The 15,016-nt window shown below is 46.8% G+C and overlaps 1 protein-coding gene across 3 annotated transcripts in view; it reads right to left on the bottom strand.

The window, feature by feature from the left end:
* PITPNC1 (phosphatidylinositol transfer protein cytoplasmic 1) overlaps nt 1–5,152 on the bottom strand; it is a 274,382-nt gene extending 269,230 nt beyond the window's left edge. For all 3 annotated transcript variants that reach the window (XM_047756868.1, XM_047756867.1, XM_047756865.1), the window contains exon 1: nt 4,215–5,152. In XM_047756868.1, the coding sequence (XP_047612824.1) occupies nt 4,215–4,262 (48 nt within the window). In that variant the 5' untranslated portion in view covers nt 4,263–5,152. The remainder of the gene's footprint in view (nt 1–4,214) is intronic.
* Between the last annotated feature and the right edge of the window lie 9,864 nt (nt 5,153–15,016).

The following is a 15,016-nucleotide window of genomic DNA, read 5'->3' as shown; positions in this document are numbered from 1 at the left end:
ATATTATAAATGTTTCAAATGAAGACAGTGACAACTGTCTCTTCATAGCCAACTATTGGCCCTCAGGGACCTTTACTGTTTAGAACTTATATTTAGTTCAGAGACAACAACATTGAACACAAATGAGGAAACTATTCCAATGAAGTTAAGTTTTTTTTTTATTAGTATTAAAATGAATCCATGGTATCTTACTTCTCATAATTCTTCACTCTGAAATGAATGTCTAAAAAACAAAACACCAGCATTCTGGTCTAGACTGTAATTCAGCTTTACTTCCTTTATCTCCCAGAGCTGTTCTTTCCTGGAACTAGGGAACATTTCATGAGTTAAAATAAGGTGAGAGAAATAGAAACCAGTACTCTCTAGACCAGTTCAAAAGGTCTTTGATTTTTCATTTAGTTGACAGTGCTGACTTTATCTGTTTTCAGAATTTTTTTTTTCTTTTGCTGGATTAAATATGAGTAATGGGCAAAGAGCACAGTAAGGAGAAACAAATACTGGTGGGTTTTACCATGGCTCTGGTTCCGGCTTGGCTATTAACTAGCTGTGTGCTCTGGCACATATGACTTGAAATTCCTGAATCTCAGTTCATTCATCTGCAAAATGTGGATTATCATACACTAGTCCCCCTTATTAGTTAAGTGGGGTAAGGCCAGGGAACAGAGAATGGACACAATATATAGTGTTGGCTCTTTTTTTAAATTTAATTTAATTTAATTTAATTTTTTTGTCTTTTTGCCTTTTCTAGGGTCACTTCCCACGGCACATGGAGGTTCCCAGGCTGGGGTCGAATTGGAGCTGTAGCCGCCAGCCTATGCCAGAGCCACAGCAACTCGGGATCCAAGCCTCGTCTGTGACCTACACCACAGCTCACAGCAATGCCTGATCCTTAACCCACTGAGCAAGGCCAGGGATCGAACCCGCAACCTCATGGTTCCTAGTCGGATTCGTTAACCACTGCACCACGACGGGAACTCCTACAGTGTTGGTTCTTTGGATGACTCTCCAAAACAAGGGCATTTGCTTCATTTAAAAGTATGGAAGGAGTTCCAGCTGTGGCACAGCGGAAACAAATCCAACTAGTATCCATGAGGATGCAGGCCTCGCCCAGGGCCTCGGGGATCCGGCATTGCCATGAGCTGTGGTGTAGGTTACAGATGCTGCTCAGATCCTGTGTGGCTGTGGTGCAGGACAGTAGCTATAGCTCCGATTAGACCCCTAGCCTGGGAACTTCCATATGCCTCTGGTGCAGCCCTAAAAAAGCAAAAAATAAATAAATAAAAAAAGTATGGACATTACTACTAACTTCAGTAGTTAAAACAGATACGAGTCCTGGAAGTTCCATGTAGGCAGAATCAGGACCAAAGAAAATCAAGAGTTGTAGCAAAAATGAGGCTTCCAAAAATCTACAGAACAGTTGATTCTCTTGGAGTTCCTGTCGTGGCTCAGTGGTTAACAAATCCGACTAGGAACCATGAGGTTGCAGGTTAGATCCCTGGCCTTGTTCAGTGGGTTAAATGATCCGGCGTTGCTGTGAGCTGTGGTGTAGGCTGCAGACACGGCTCAGATCCAGCGTTGCTGTGGCTCTGGCGTAGGCCGGTGGCTACAGCTCTGATTTGACCCCTAGCCTGGGAACCTCCATATGCCGTGGGAGGGGCCCAAGAAATAGCAAAAAAAAAAAAAGACAATAGTTGATTCTCTCTTTTGAAAACACTTAAATTGCTTCAGTTTTCCACATTAAGGTCAGGAGGACATAGTGCAAAGGCGGATGGTGGAAATTGTGGGGTTTACTACAGGTCAGATCCTAGCCGGGCCTAGGTTCCTCATTAATCATCTGATTTGGTTAATCTCAGTCCTTCCACTTTGAAACCTCCCTCAATCTAAATTGCTTCTGTAACAAAGACGAAAACTACTTTGGAATATGACCTTACAGACAATGAATCATGCTTTGGTCCAAATGAATTATACATTAATTAAGTTATAATTATACATTATGTTACAGGCCAAGTCTCATTTCATTTCATTTGCCAATTAAGAAAGGAAGGGCCTCAAAAAAAGAAAAAAGAAAAAAAGAAAAAGAGAGGAAGGGCCTCCACCTGTATCACTCAAATTCGATTACTTCATCCCAAAGTTGTGGTTATTTCAGTACAAAAAAAAAAAAAAAAGATTGGAGAAAGAGCAGTGCCTGAGGGTTTAAGAAAGCCTTCGAGGGAGTTCCCATGGTGGCTCAGTGGAAATGAATCCGACTAAGAACCAGGAAATTTCGGGTTTGATCCCTGGCCTCACTCAGCGGGTTAAGGATCCAGTATTGCCGTGGGCTGTGGTGTAGGTCACAGGAGCAGCTCGAATCTGGCATTGTTGTGGCTGTGGTGTAGACCAGCAGCTACAGCTCTGATTTAACCCCTAGCCTGGAAACCTCCATATGTCACAGATGCGGCCCTAAAAAGAAAAGAAAAGAAAAGAAATAAGGAAAGCCTTCAAAGGAAATCAACCAGATAAGGAGATTCGGTGGGTAATACAGAAGATTCTAGAGCTGGTTATTTTCTAGAGTATCACCTGCATTGGGGGCATTTCATGCAGTACCAGTATTGCCTCTAGATCTCAAACTGCTCTCAATAAAGTCACTAGGAGGAGACAGACTGGAAGCATATACACCTCCTAGCTAAAGTACTCCAGATCAGCAGCCCAGGGGTAGGAAGATCTCAACCTTTTTCTAGAAAATACTCTGGTTAACCAGTTTCATTCATTTGCCTCTCCCATTCTCCACATAACTTTTGCTGTTTTCTCCACGTGATTCACACGGTCGGCCTCCCCACATGGCATCCATCCTTCAAGACCTTTGAACAAAGGCGATCTCTTCCAAAGTCAATGAATTGCAACTCCAGGGCTTGGGGGCTCGGTTGATCACTGGAGTAGGGGCTGATTTTTCTCGTTGGCAGCCTGCGTCTGCCCCTAGGATATGTTTTTCGAACTTGGAGTTACTTTGATCTTGCCTTATATTGTACTTGGGTCTTGCCCTTAAACTTGTCCCAGAAGACAAGCCCCCTGGGAGCACAACCATGTTCCTAGTTAACTATCTTTTTCTCTCCCAAAGCACCTTGCCCCTTCCAAAAGTAGTGGCTCAATAACATATCTGACAAATAAAGTGCACTGTACTTAAATATAAACACGGTTTGGGTCCCTGGTGCCATGTGTGTTGCCACACCAAACCACATTGGGAAGTTTCAAATTGCCTTGACCGACTTCCAGCTCCCTCGCTATCCCTGGACACAAGCTAAGCAATTGTGAAATCACCAAAAAGGTAGGGATGCAGAGGGGGGGAATAAAGGGAAGCCAGGGCCTGAACAATCCTCACTGAGTCATCATTTCCTGAATGATGGAACTTGCTGCTTGGGAGAAAGGAACCTGAGCGGCGGGTGGAGTACGAGCCCGGGACAAGCCCCCGCCCCTCGCCCTGCAGCGCTGGACCCGCGAGCCAGGGTCGGCCCTCACCCACGTGCTGGAGCGCCCCCCTGTGGCCGCACCGCAGCCCCCTCCGCTCCTGGCTCCCGCATACCACTCTCCCCGCGGCCAAAGAAACAAGACACGCACAAAGTTTCCCAGCCAGGCGGTTAGAGAAAGGTCGAAGCCAGGTCTGGAAGCTCGAAACGCGGGCGTGGCGGGAGCGGCACCCAGGGTGGCGGCGATGACAAGGTGTCCGGGCCCAAACTGACTCCCCAAGAGCTCCGAGGTGCCCCCCAGCGGGCCCCGGGGCTTCCAGAACCCAAGGGTGAAGGTCTTCTCCCTTACCCCAACCTTCCAGCGAAGGGCGGGAGCAGAGCCTGGGCCCACGCCAGGACGGGATGCCCTCCCATCCCCAGCTACTAGAGCGCGCTTGGCGCTCTGGCTTTGCTTTATTCTTTGGAGGGAGGGGGTGACCAAATCCCTTTAGCACATTCTGATCCCCGGCAATCTGGGTTCTAGGTGCCCCCCAAAAGCCCACCTGGAGTCCGCCGCCCCACCCAATGCCGCCCTCCTTGCCAGGGTGACAAGTGGAAGCAGCAACTCCCCATCCTCCTCCCCCTCCAACCTCCCGCTTTGGAAGGTAATATTCCACCAGGGTTTCCCCGCCGCCCGCAGTGGACCTGGGGGCGGGGAGGCGGTGAGGGGGGACGCGGCACCCCGGGGCGGGAGGGGCCGGGAGCGGGCGAGGCCGGGCCCGGCGCGGCGGTTACCTCGTCCACGGTGAGCGGCATGCAGATCCTGTACTCCTTCAGCAGCATGATCCTGCCGGCCGCGGACCCCTAAGGCAGGAAGCGGAGGGCGCCCCCAGACTAACAGCGCTGCCGCCCAGGCACAGGGCAGGGCGCCTGGAGCCCCGCGCTCGGAGCCGGCGGGCGAGGCAGCCCCGGCGGTGCGCTCAGATCCTGGCTTCCTTCTCACCGCCCGAGAGCATGTCAAGGTTCGGGTCCGGGTGTTCACCGCTCCTCCGTCTCCTTCCTTGCCGAGGTCGATCCTCCTGGAACGCGGTGTTGCAAAGTCAGGCGGGGAGGGAGGGAGACCGGCTGGAAACCGCTCTATTCGGTAGCCCGGGTCGGTAGGAGCGGGCGCCAGATCAGGGCATGCCCGGCGGCGGGCGAGGGAGGGAAAAAAAGAGAGATTTCCAAAAATTAAAACGAATGCACAAAAGTCACCCGCTCGATCCGCCTCTGAAACCAGATCTGAACCTGGCGATCCCCTTCTCCGGCCGGTCTGCCCAAGGCTAATGTCACCAGGAACACATTGCAGTCAGAGATGCTGACTTTCCAGACAAAGGCTCGATCAGCTCTGCTCCCCGGGCGGTAAACAAGATTTCCTGCTCTTTTTAGGGCCGGTCCCCGAAGCACTCCAGGGCTCGCTGGTGGAGAAAAGGGAAGCCGCCGCGGCCGCTCGGCTCTGCTGGGCTGGGGCCCCGGGTTCCTCCGACCTCAGCTCGCGGCTGCAAGGGGCGGGCGGGAGGAAGCTGGCGCCTTCCGCGCGCGTCCCCTCCCCCGAGTCCCTCGGCTCCCCGAGCGCTTTGCGTGCCCGCGAGTTTGCAGCCACCTCGCCGGGGCCGGAGAGTCGGCGCCGCCGAGCTGCAGTGTGCCTCCGGCCGGGGAGGTGGGTGCGGGAGGGGCGAGCGCGAGCGAGGCTGACATCAGCAGCGGCCGCGGCGGGGAGGGTAGCCCCATCCGGCCAATGGGGAAATGGCAAAGAATGTGGAGGATTTAAACAAAACAGCATGTCTCTCCCGGGCTGCTGCCAGACGGCAGGGCTGCCCCGGAGAGCCGAGCCCGGCCGGCGTTGGGATGGATCGGAAAAGGGGGCTCTCTTCGGCTCTTTACCCTTTGAATCTGTTCTCAAACGTGCTCCGGGTGTTATGGTGCTCGGTCCGGACACCCTGGGTAGCTTCTGGGTCCAAGGTACAGATGTGTTCCTTGCCCTTTAGGAAAAGGGGGAGGGTGTTGTTTGGGGGGGGGGGAGTGTTTTTACAAATGCCCACCGAGAGCGTTTTCGCTTTGGTCCAGTAAGCAAGTCCGGCGCTGGAGAGGCAGTGGGGTTTGGGAGCAGAACAAACCCTTGCCTGGTTTCCTAACTGGTTTCAGAGCAGGAATCCAGAAACTGCAAAGTGCAACAATGTGAGTGAAAATGAAGTCCCAACAGAAAGACACAACCAGAGGGAACGTGAGCCACACATAACCTCTTACCTCTCCTGGCCCTGCTCTGCAGTCTGACTGCAGGCTTCACAGAGCAGCAAGAATAGGTTTTCCTGTCAGCACTCTCAAGTTCAAAAAGTCACAGTGAAATGTCAATGAAAATGCCTGGAGTGTTGGTATTTCATCCATATTAAACAGATCCCTCATTTTAACCACAAGAGGCACATTCTTCAGTTACTCAGGAAGCTGCATGTAACTGCTGAAGTCTGTTTTTCATTTGTCTGGTATTTTTAAGCTTGTTTTTCTGAAAAGTTGCTGGATGAAAAATGCATCAGTTGCCCCTTTGCAGAATAACCTGCAAGCATCATCTTTTCTCGGAAAAAAAATCCATGCTCTAAAATCCTGCAGCATCTCACAGAGTTTTGGATGGCGATACATACAGATGGTCTCAACATATAGTATCTTAAATTATGAGTAATAAGTAATTAACCAATATAACTATGGTGGGCTGTGGCTAAAATCATCCAGATGGCTGGAGAGAATTTATAACTGTGTGAACAAGATACAGAGGCTGATAGAAAAATGAAACCCTCTATCTAGCTTATATTCCAGGGAAAACTATTTTCTAGATAAATGCTTCCCAGAGTTGGCTCAGAAAGATTCACAGCAACTAATTAAAGCTAAACCAAATTCCTCGAGGTGGAAAATCTAAATCTGACACTGTAGTGCTGAATAATAACCCATGAAAGCCTGTGATACACAGAGGAAGCGCAAGCTGTTTTTCTTTTTTCTGCTTCTTCCTAAAACAAGAGTGGTGGCTTCACTTCTGGCACTGAATACTCTTCCCAGAAGCAGCTAGGGGAATGTCCTGGCCAGCCACACATGCATTTGCACTCAGGACATCAGGATATGTGGACATATTTCTGGCTTCCCAGACATTTCCTGACATTGATCCTGTAACTACGTCTCTTGCTGATGAATATTATGCATAAGGCACTACTTCTCTGAATCTCGCCAGCGGGAAAATGATCACATGTATGTTTCTGCCTTTTCCCCCCTGCTAAGCTGACTTCTCCACTGAACTCCCCTCCGTCCGCGTGCCTGGTCACATTACTCTTGTTCAAGCACAACGCTAATCCTGCCACCTTCCAAACCTCTGGGTGATTCTCTGTGGCCGACCATGTGAGTTAAAATTCCTTGACAGGAGGATCAAGGATCTGAATCCACCTTTCCCACACAGCCTCTCCACCCTTTTCCAGCCCTACTCCAGCCAAGTGAAAAAAAAGTTCTGTTGGCAGTCGAAGGGCTCCTCTTACCTTGACCCTTCTGCTGCTGCCACTGCTTTCACAGAGAATCCTCCCCCACCTCATCCCCCACGACACCAGTATGCAGCAGAGTGCTGACAATCTATGTTTTTGGAAAGTGATTCTGATGGCAGTATGTCGGTCGGGTTAGGAATGAACGATACGAGAGGCCAGGGGTTATTATATTACTATAATTCTAAGGGAGACAAATGGGGACGGTCAGAATTAGCGAATGAAAAAAAAAAAGATGATGGATTTAAAAGATTTGCATAGGACCTGGGGGCCGAAGGTTTTCACTACAACAGTGCTTGGGGGAGGGGAGAGCAAAGAGAGAGCTTATTCATTCATAACCCATTCACACAAAGGGAGAAGGGCGCCATCTACTGGTTCGACTCTCTGCTTTAAGATGTTTTAAGTCACCTCGTCAGCAAGAGTCTGGGGAGAACTGTATCTTTGTTTCTTATTAACCAATGGAGTCCTCAATATCCACCTCCAAAGAGCCTTGAAGGTGTTGCTATCATCACTATGGAAGGTGTGATGTTCCGTTGCCAAGGGATACTCTACAATTACCGATCATCACATGTTAAAAAGTGCGGGTGGGGTGCAAAGGACAAAAAAGAGGAAGAGTGAAGTTACCAGTGAGAAATGATAGGACAAAAAGGAAAAGAATATTTGCCTCGCATGTCTGTGATGGTATATAGCCTCAGCTGGGTGACACCCTCTGAAAGCAGAAGTTTTCAGAACGGGAGATGGGGGAGGTGTGCCTCTAAATCAATTATCTGAGGAGCTTTTCAATCCATGGTCTTCACTCAAATTCAGATGCTGCACCCCTCCCGCACATCGCAACCTCTTCTCACTTTGCCTGGAAAAAGTGTAAGGTTCTGGCCCACCTCTGTAAGGTGATCTGAAAGAAGAGTGTAGCAAGGCCCATGGAGCTCCCAATATCCTACACAGAGCCATTCTAGATAACTCTCTACCTTTCTAGACAATCCAGAATACGGATCTGGATTATTCATTTTGGTTCTTGTTTGTGTGCCAATGAGCTTTTATATACAAAATGTCATAGACTGTACTATAAACCTTTCACCTGTTCTCCAGTTCCAACCTGATGGTAAGCCTCCTGAGGAGAGAGACCATGCCCTGTTGTGTCATCTGGCAAATGTAGCCTGGTTTGAGGGATACTTATAGGAGCCCCATAAAGGTCTATTAGATGTATGCATACGTGAGTTTAGGGTTCTCCCCTTCGGCACTATTGCCATTTGGTGACAGATAATTCTTTGTGGGGGGCACTGTAGGATTGAGCAGCATCCCTGATACACTGAATATCAGTAACAACCTCCCCCCAACCCATACACACTGCCAAATATGAGGCTGCGTATGGAGGGGGCAACTCCTGCAGTGGAGAACCTCTTAGTAGTGTAACACCTCGGTCATTTGATAAAGGTGATGGCTGCCAAGTTTTTCCACTGAAAAGGGACTATTTATCCCTCTCCATACCTTACTCTTTGGAAGTCAGACATTCAGCCCATACTCAAGGGAGCAGAATTAAACCCCATCTCCTCAAGGGATGTATATCTACATATACCATGTGATGTTCTCCAAGATTTGTCCCTTCTCTCTCATTTGTATATTCATTGATTTATTTAATCCAATGTGGACTCATGCATATTTCTCCTATACTCTGAGTTATAATTCAATACTATTTTGGGGGGAGCTGTGCCCATGGCATATGGAAGTTCCCAGGCCAGGGATCAAACCCACACCACAGTAGTAACCAGAGCCACAGTAGTGACAACGCTGGGTCCTTAACCTGCTGAGCCACTAGGGAACTCCAATACTATCTTATTTTTGTTGCTCAGATTATTGCAGCTTTGGCCATGGGTATCTCTTCCAGGTTGGTTCCTATGTCCTTTTGACATGCCCTTTCCCTACTTTTTTTAACTGAAGGATATTTGATTTATAATGTATTAATTTCCATTGTACAAAATGATTCAGTTATACATATATATACATTCTTTTTTTTTTTTTTTGTCTATTTGTCTTTTCAGGGCTGCACCCGCAGCATATGGAGGTTCCCAGGCTAGGGGTCGAATCAGAGCTGTAGCCACCAGCCCACACCACAACCACAGCGACCCCAGATCCCAGCTGCATCTGTGACCTACACCACAGCTCATGGCAACACCGGATCACCAACCCACTGAGCGAGGCCAGGGATCGAACCCACAAACCTCATGGTTCCTAGTCGAATTTGTTTCCACTGCACCATAACAGGAACTCCTATACATTCTTTTTCATATTCTTTTCCACTATGGTTTATCACCGGGTAATGAATATAACTGTCTGTGCTAAACAGTAGAACCTTATATTTATCTATTCTATACACACTAATTTGCATCTGCTAACACACACACCCTTCCCACTTTCTAAAGGCAATTTTTTTTTGGTCTTTTTAGGGCCACACCTATGGCATGTGGAAGTTCCCAGGCTAGGGGTCAAGTCGGAGCTGCAGCTGCAGGCCTTGGCCACAGCCACGGCAATGCGGGATCCGAGCAGCATCTACCACCTACACCACAGCTCGTGGCAAAGCCAGATCCTTAACCCATTGAGCTGGGCCAGGGATGGAACCCACATCCTCATGCATACTAGTCAGGTTCATTACCATAGAGCCACAACAGGAACTCCTAAGGGCAATTTTTGGGGGGCCATGCCTATGGCATGTGGAAGTTCCTGGCATCAAACCCGCACCACAGCAGCAACCTGATCCACTGCAAGTGACAACATCAGAGGATCTTTAGCCCACTGCACCACAAGGGAACACCTTAAGAGCAGTTTTTTAAAAATCAAATGTTATCCTTTGCAATTAATTTTTGCTTTATTAAATATTTTTAATTGCAGCAAGGTCTTTGTCTATGTATTCCTCTTTGGGTGTGTGTATGTGTATATTTTAAACACCTGTGTTCTGACATTGTTAGCGTCTAAGAAAATATCTAATTCATTCTTTTATTTTTGTCCACACCACAGTAGTGACCCAAGCTGCTGCGGTGACAATGTTGGATCCTTAACCTGCTGCTTCATAGGAGAACTCCCAAAATTCATTTTAATAAAACCACACAAGGCATGTCTCAAGGCAATTCTTGTATGTAGACCCATTTATCAGGCCTCTATTAAATAAGGAGAATGTCTTTGATGTGGAATTGCTCATAGCTGTGCTGTAGATGCTCATAAAATAAAAATGAATCAACAATGTTGTAGTACAAACTGCTTCCCAAGGAAAAAAACCTGGAGGTTCCATGGCCAAATGTATGGCTTTATCTTTCTTTTTTTTTAATGAATAAATTACGAGTAAATTACTATTTACTAGTCATAATTTTTCACTCTTTTTTTTTTTGACCATCTCCATGGCATGAGCTGCTATCTATGCCACAGATGCAACAATACTGGATCCTTAACCTACTTTGTGGGGGCTGGGGATCGAACCAGCACCCCACAGAGACAAGCTGCATCATTAACCCCCTGCACCACAGCGGGAAGTCCCTCAAGTTTTCACTTTTTATTGCCCTTCCTGTTTTTACAGAAATTGGCAAAATACTGGAGTATTTTGTTATGAATTTTAAGAGTATCTGTAGCCGATCCTCACTGAAAATTTTAGTGATGAAAGAAGAGGTTGTCTTTGATCCTGAGTGTCCTTTAAGAGGAGGCACTGTGCAACCCTCACTTACGGTAGTTCCTTAATGCCAAAGCATATTTAATCTATTATCACCAAATGATGTCAACACAGATCCAGAAACAGTATTTCTTAGCTAGGTAGTGCCATAGAGACATCATGGAATTTGAGTCTTTGTGGAACATTTTGAGTCTTCCCAGAGAGAAGGAATTACATTTGCTATTAAGAATATGTAACCATTTATATCAAAATCCCAGTTTAGAAACTGCTTAGGTGACTATGGTTAGGCTGAATAATGTCCCCCAAAAGCTATCAAGTCCTAAGCCTTGAAACCTGGAAATGTAACCTTTTTGGGAAATGGGTCTTTGCAAACCTGATAAAGTGGAGGGCTTTGAGATGAGACTACCCTGGATTATCTGGGTGGCCCTAAATATAATCACAAGTATCTGTATACGAGAAAGGCTGGGGGACCTCTCACACACACACACACACACACAGGAAGAGAAAGCAGTGTGACCACGAAAGCAGAGATGGCAGTGATGAGGCCACAAGCCAAGGGATGCCCACAGCAACCAGTAGCTGGAAGAGCCAACAAACAGACGTCCCTTAGAGCCTCTGGAAAAAGCGAGCTCTGCTCTACCGTGATTTCAACCTCCCAACAATGATTTGTGACTTCTAGACTTCATACTGTCAGAGAATCAACTGTTGTCTTAAGCCACTAAATCCATGGTTATTTGTTACAGCAGCAACAGTACATAAACACAATGATTTAGGTATGACTTTATTCACCTGATACAACTGCACTTGACCTGAAGTCATTCTAACACAGGACCAAGAGCTTTACTCAAAAGATACAATACAGTTGTGGCTCAGTGGTAATGAACCCAGCTAGTATCCATGAGGACATGGGTTTGATCCCTAACCCTGCTCAGTGGGTTAAGGATCTAGCATTGCTGTGAGCTGCAGTATTTGTCACAGACACAGCTTGGATCTGGCATTGCTGTGGCGGTGGTGCAGGCCAGCCACTGCAGCTCGGATTCGACCCCTAGCCTGGGAACTTCCATATGCTGCATGTGTGGCCCAAAAAAGAAAAAGAAAAAAAAAAAGATACAATACAGCCTATTTTTCTTACAAAATGACTCACAACAGACTTGAAAATGTCATTCTCCCACCGCACTTAACATAAGCAATTTATAGCTCCCTTGTGGTGCAGCAGGTTAAGGATCTGGCATTGTCACTGCAGCGGCTTAGGTTGCTGCTATGGTACAAATTCAGTCCTTGGCCTGGGAATGTCCATACGCCAGTGGCTCAGCCAAAATACATGTGTGTGTGTGTGTGTGTAAGCAATATATAAAAACAAATATTTTACACACATTTCAGGAAGATTTCTGTAATGAAAGCTCCATGACTTTGGATACCATCAATATGTTAATGCCTCCTAACTTCAAATCTCTAGCCCTTTACCTTGACACCATTTAATTTGACACCTTGAATCTGTATGTCCACTTGCCTTCTCAACATCATCACTTGGCTATCCAATGGGCACCTCACACTTAATAGATCCAGAACTGGCTCCTGTCCTTTGCCCCACTTGCTGGTCCCTAATATACTCCATCTTGGTAAATGTCAACCCCATCTTTCCAGAGATTCAGACCAAAAATCTTGCAGACATTTGAGCCCCGACGGCCTCCATCCTCGTCCAAGACACCATCATCTTCCTCTTGGATTACTGCAGTTTCTCATTTTCTAACTCATCTCCAGCTCCTGCCCGACCTCATCACCACATGAAAAACAGCCAGAATGATTCTCTTTTTTTTTTTTGGCTGCACCTTTGGCATGTGGAAGTTCCCAATTCAGGGACAGAACCTGCACCACAGCAGTGACCAGGGCCACTGGGGAACTCCCAGAGTGATTCTTTTACTATGCAGTTCACCTCGTGCTGTTCCTTTGCCCCAAACCCCCATTGGCTCCCCAAATCACTCAGATTAAAAACCAAGTCATTCTGGGGAGTTCCCGTCATGGTGCAGCAGAAACGAATCTGACTAGGAACCATGAGGTTGCAGGTTCAATTCCCGGCCTCTCGCAGTGCAGCGGGTTAAGGATCCGGCATTGCCGTGAGCTGTAGTGCAGGTCACAGATGTGACTCAGAGCTGGTGTTGCTGTGGCTGTGGTGTCGGCCGGCAGCTGTAGGGCAGCTGTAGCTCAGATTCGACCCCTAGCCTGGGAACCTGCATATGCTTTGGGTGCAGCCCTAAAAACAAAACAAAACAAAACAAAACAAAACAAAACAAAAAAAAAACCAACCCAAGTCCTTCTCAAGTCAATCTGCCCTAAACTTCATCTCCTACAACTTTCACCCTTACTCATTCTGGTCTTCAAACAAGCCAGGCATGATCTGATTGCTGTCAGCTCGGTGTTCTTGCTCCTGCCTCTGCCTAGAATCTTTGTCCCCCAACTAGCTACCTGCAAGACTGCCCTACTGACTTCAGGTCTTGGCTCACTGGCGATGCCTTCCTTGACCACCTCCCAAACACTCTCAGCCCCAGCCTATGTCACATGTTGATATTCAGTCTTCCCTCCACTAGAATGTTCGCTTCACAAAGGCAACAAGCTGAAAGTGCCAGCAATGCCAACTATGAAAAAATATATACTCATGTAGTAATTAATAGATAGGCATGTTATTTTCAACAATCACTGTCATAATATATATTACCAAGGTTCTTTCTGAATAAATTTTTCCAGTCAGTATTTCTCCCTACATTTTATTTTTATTTATTTATTTGTCTTTTCTAGGGCCATGCCCGCGGCATATAGAGGTTCCCAGCCTAGGCGGTCTCATCGGAGCTGTAGCTGCGGCCTATGCCACAGCCACAGCCACACCAGATTCGAACCGTGTCTGCAACGACAGATCCTTAACCCACTGAGCAAGGCCAGGGATCGAACCAGGTTCCTAGTCGGATTCGTTAACCGCTGAGCCATGATGGGAACTCCTCTCCCTACATTTTAGAGTCCTTATTCTTCCATTACTAATTTTTCTCTTTTGAAACTAAATTCTTTCTTCCAAGTCCACAAAGTTAATCTCAGACTCACTCAAATACTAGAAGTAGAAAAACTCTGTCTATAATACAGACTTTTGCCTATTTTCTCTGTCCATTGCTCAGACTTTTACTGATTTCCTTCTTTATTTACTTCATTTTAATTTTTTGTTTCCTTTGAAAGCTTCTCCTTAGATTTCAGTTTGCTTTCATTTTCATTACCTCCAAGCCTAGCAAGAAGGGGCTTCAGTTTGGTGTGGAACCAACTAGACTTTTCTCCGCATATTTGCCTCTTGGATCCCCTCATGCTCTTAGTTTCTGAGTTCTGGAAGCTATGAATCTGTTCCCTCCAAACACCTTGTTATTTTTTGTCTCTTCAAATTCTTCGCACAAAGTTTAGACTGCCAAATCCTTTTGCCTACTCCAGTCAAACCAACAGCCCAGCAAATGTGAAGCCAGAAAACACCTTATCTTCGTGTGTCTCAGCAATACCGGCTCTTAGAGTGTGGCTTAGAAAATCTGTAAGGGAATTTTAGGTTGTCACAATCACTGGGAAGAAGGAAGATATCAACATGCAATTGGGATGCTGGACAACTGCAATGCGACAAAACTACATGATAAAATATCCCACATTTCATCATGCTTTTCAGTGTCCTTCCAGACACCTTTTTATGTGTCCGAGGCCAAAATAACTCCATTTCATATATGCCAAGCTATTTTTTTTAGGTGTTTTGTTTTGTTTTGTTTTTGGCTGTACCCATGGCATCCAGACGTTCCCGGGCCATGGAGAGAACTCAACCCACCCCAATAACCCAAGCCACAGCAAAGACAACACCAAGTCCTTAACCGCTAGGCCACCAAGGAACTTCCTGAAGTTTTAAAATGCACTAAAATTTCTGGATTTCCTGTTGTGGCTCAGCAGGTTAAGAACCCAACTTGTATCCATGAGGATTTGGGTTCGATCCCTGGCCTCGCTCAGTGGGTTAAGAATCCAGAGTTGCCCTGAGCTGTGATGTAGGTGGAAGATGGCAGCTCAGATCTGGCGTTGCTGTGGCTGTGGCATAGGTTGGTGGCTATGACTCCACTTCTACCCCTAGCCTGGGAACTTCAATATGCCACAGGTGTGGCCCTTAAAAACAAACAAACGAACAAAAAACTCTAAGAATTCTTCATGTGAAAAACAATGGATGATTATACTTTGATGTGGTCAGTGGTATAACATGTTGGAAAAATCATTCTACCTCATGCTTCAAGTAATCAACAGAATACACCCATGGCAGCTGTAACTTTTGCATTTATAGTTAAGGTAGTGGATATGCATACGAGCAAATGACTACTTCTTTGTATTTCTACTGCAGA

This window comes from Phacochoerus africanus, chromosome 14, assembly GCF_016906955.1.
Source record: "Phacochoerus africanus isolate WHEZ1 chromosome 14, ROS_Pafr_v1, whole genome shotgun sequence".
Lineage (NCBI taxonomy): Eukaryota > Metazoa > Chordata > Mammalia > Artiodactyla > Suidae > Phacochoerus > Phacochoerus africanus.
Note: the sequence above shows the minus strand (reverse complement) of the source record. Positions and strands in the feature narration are given on the sequence as shown.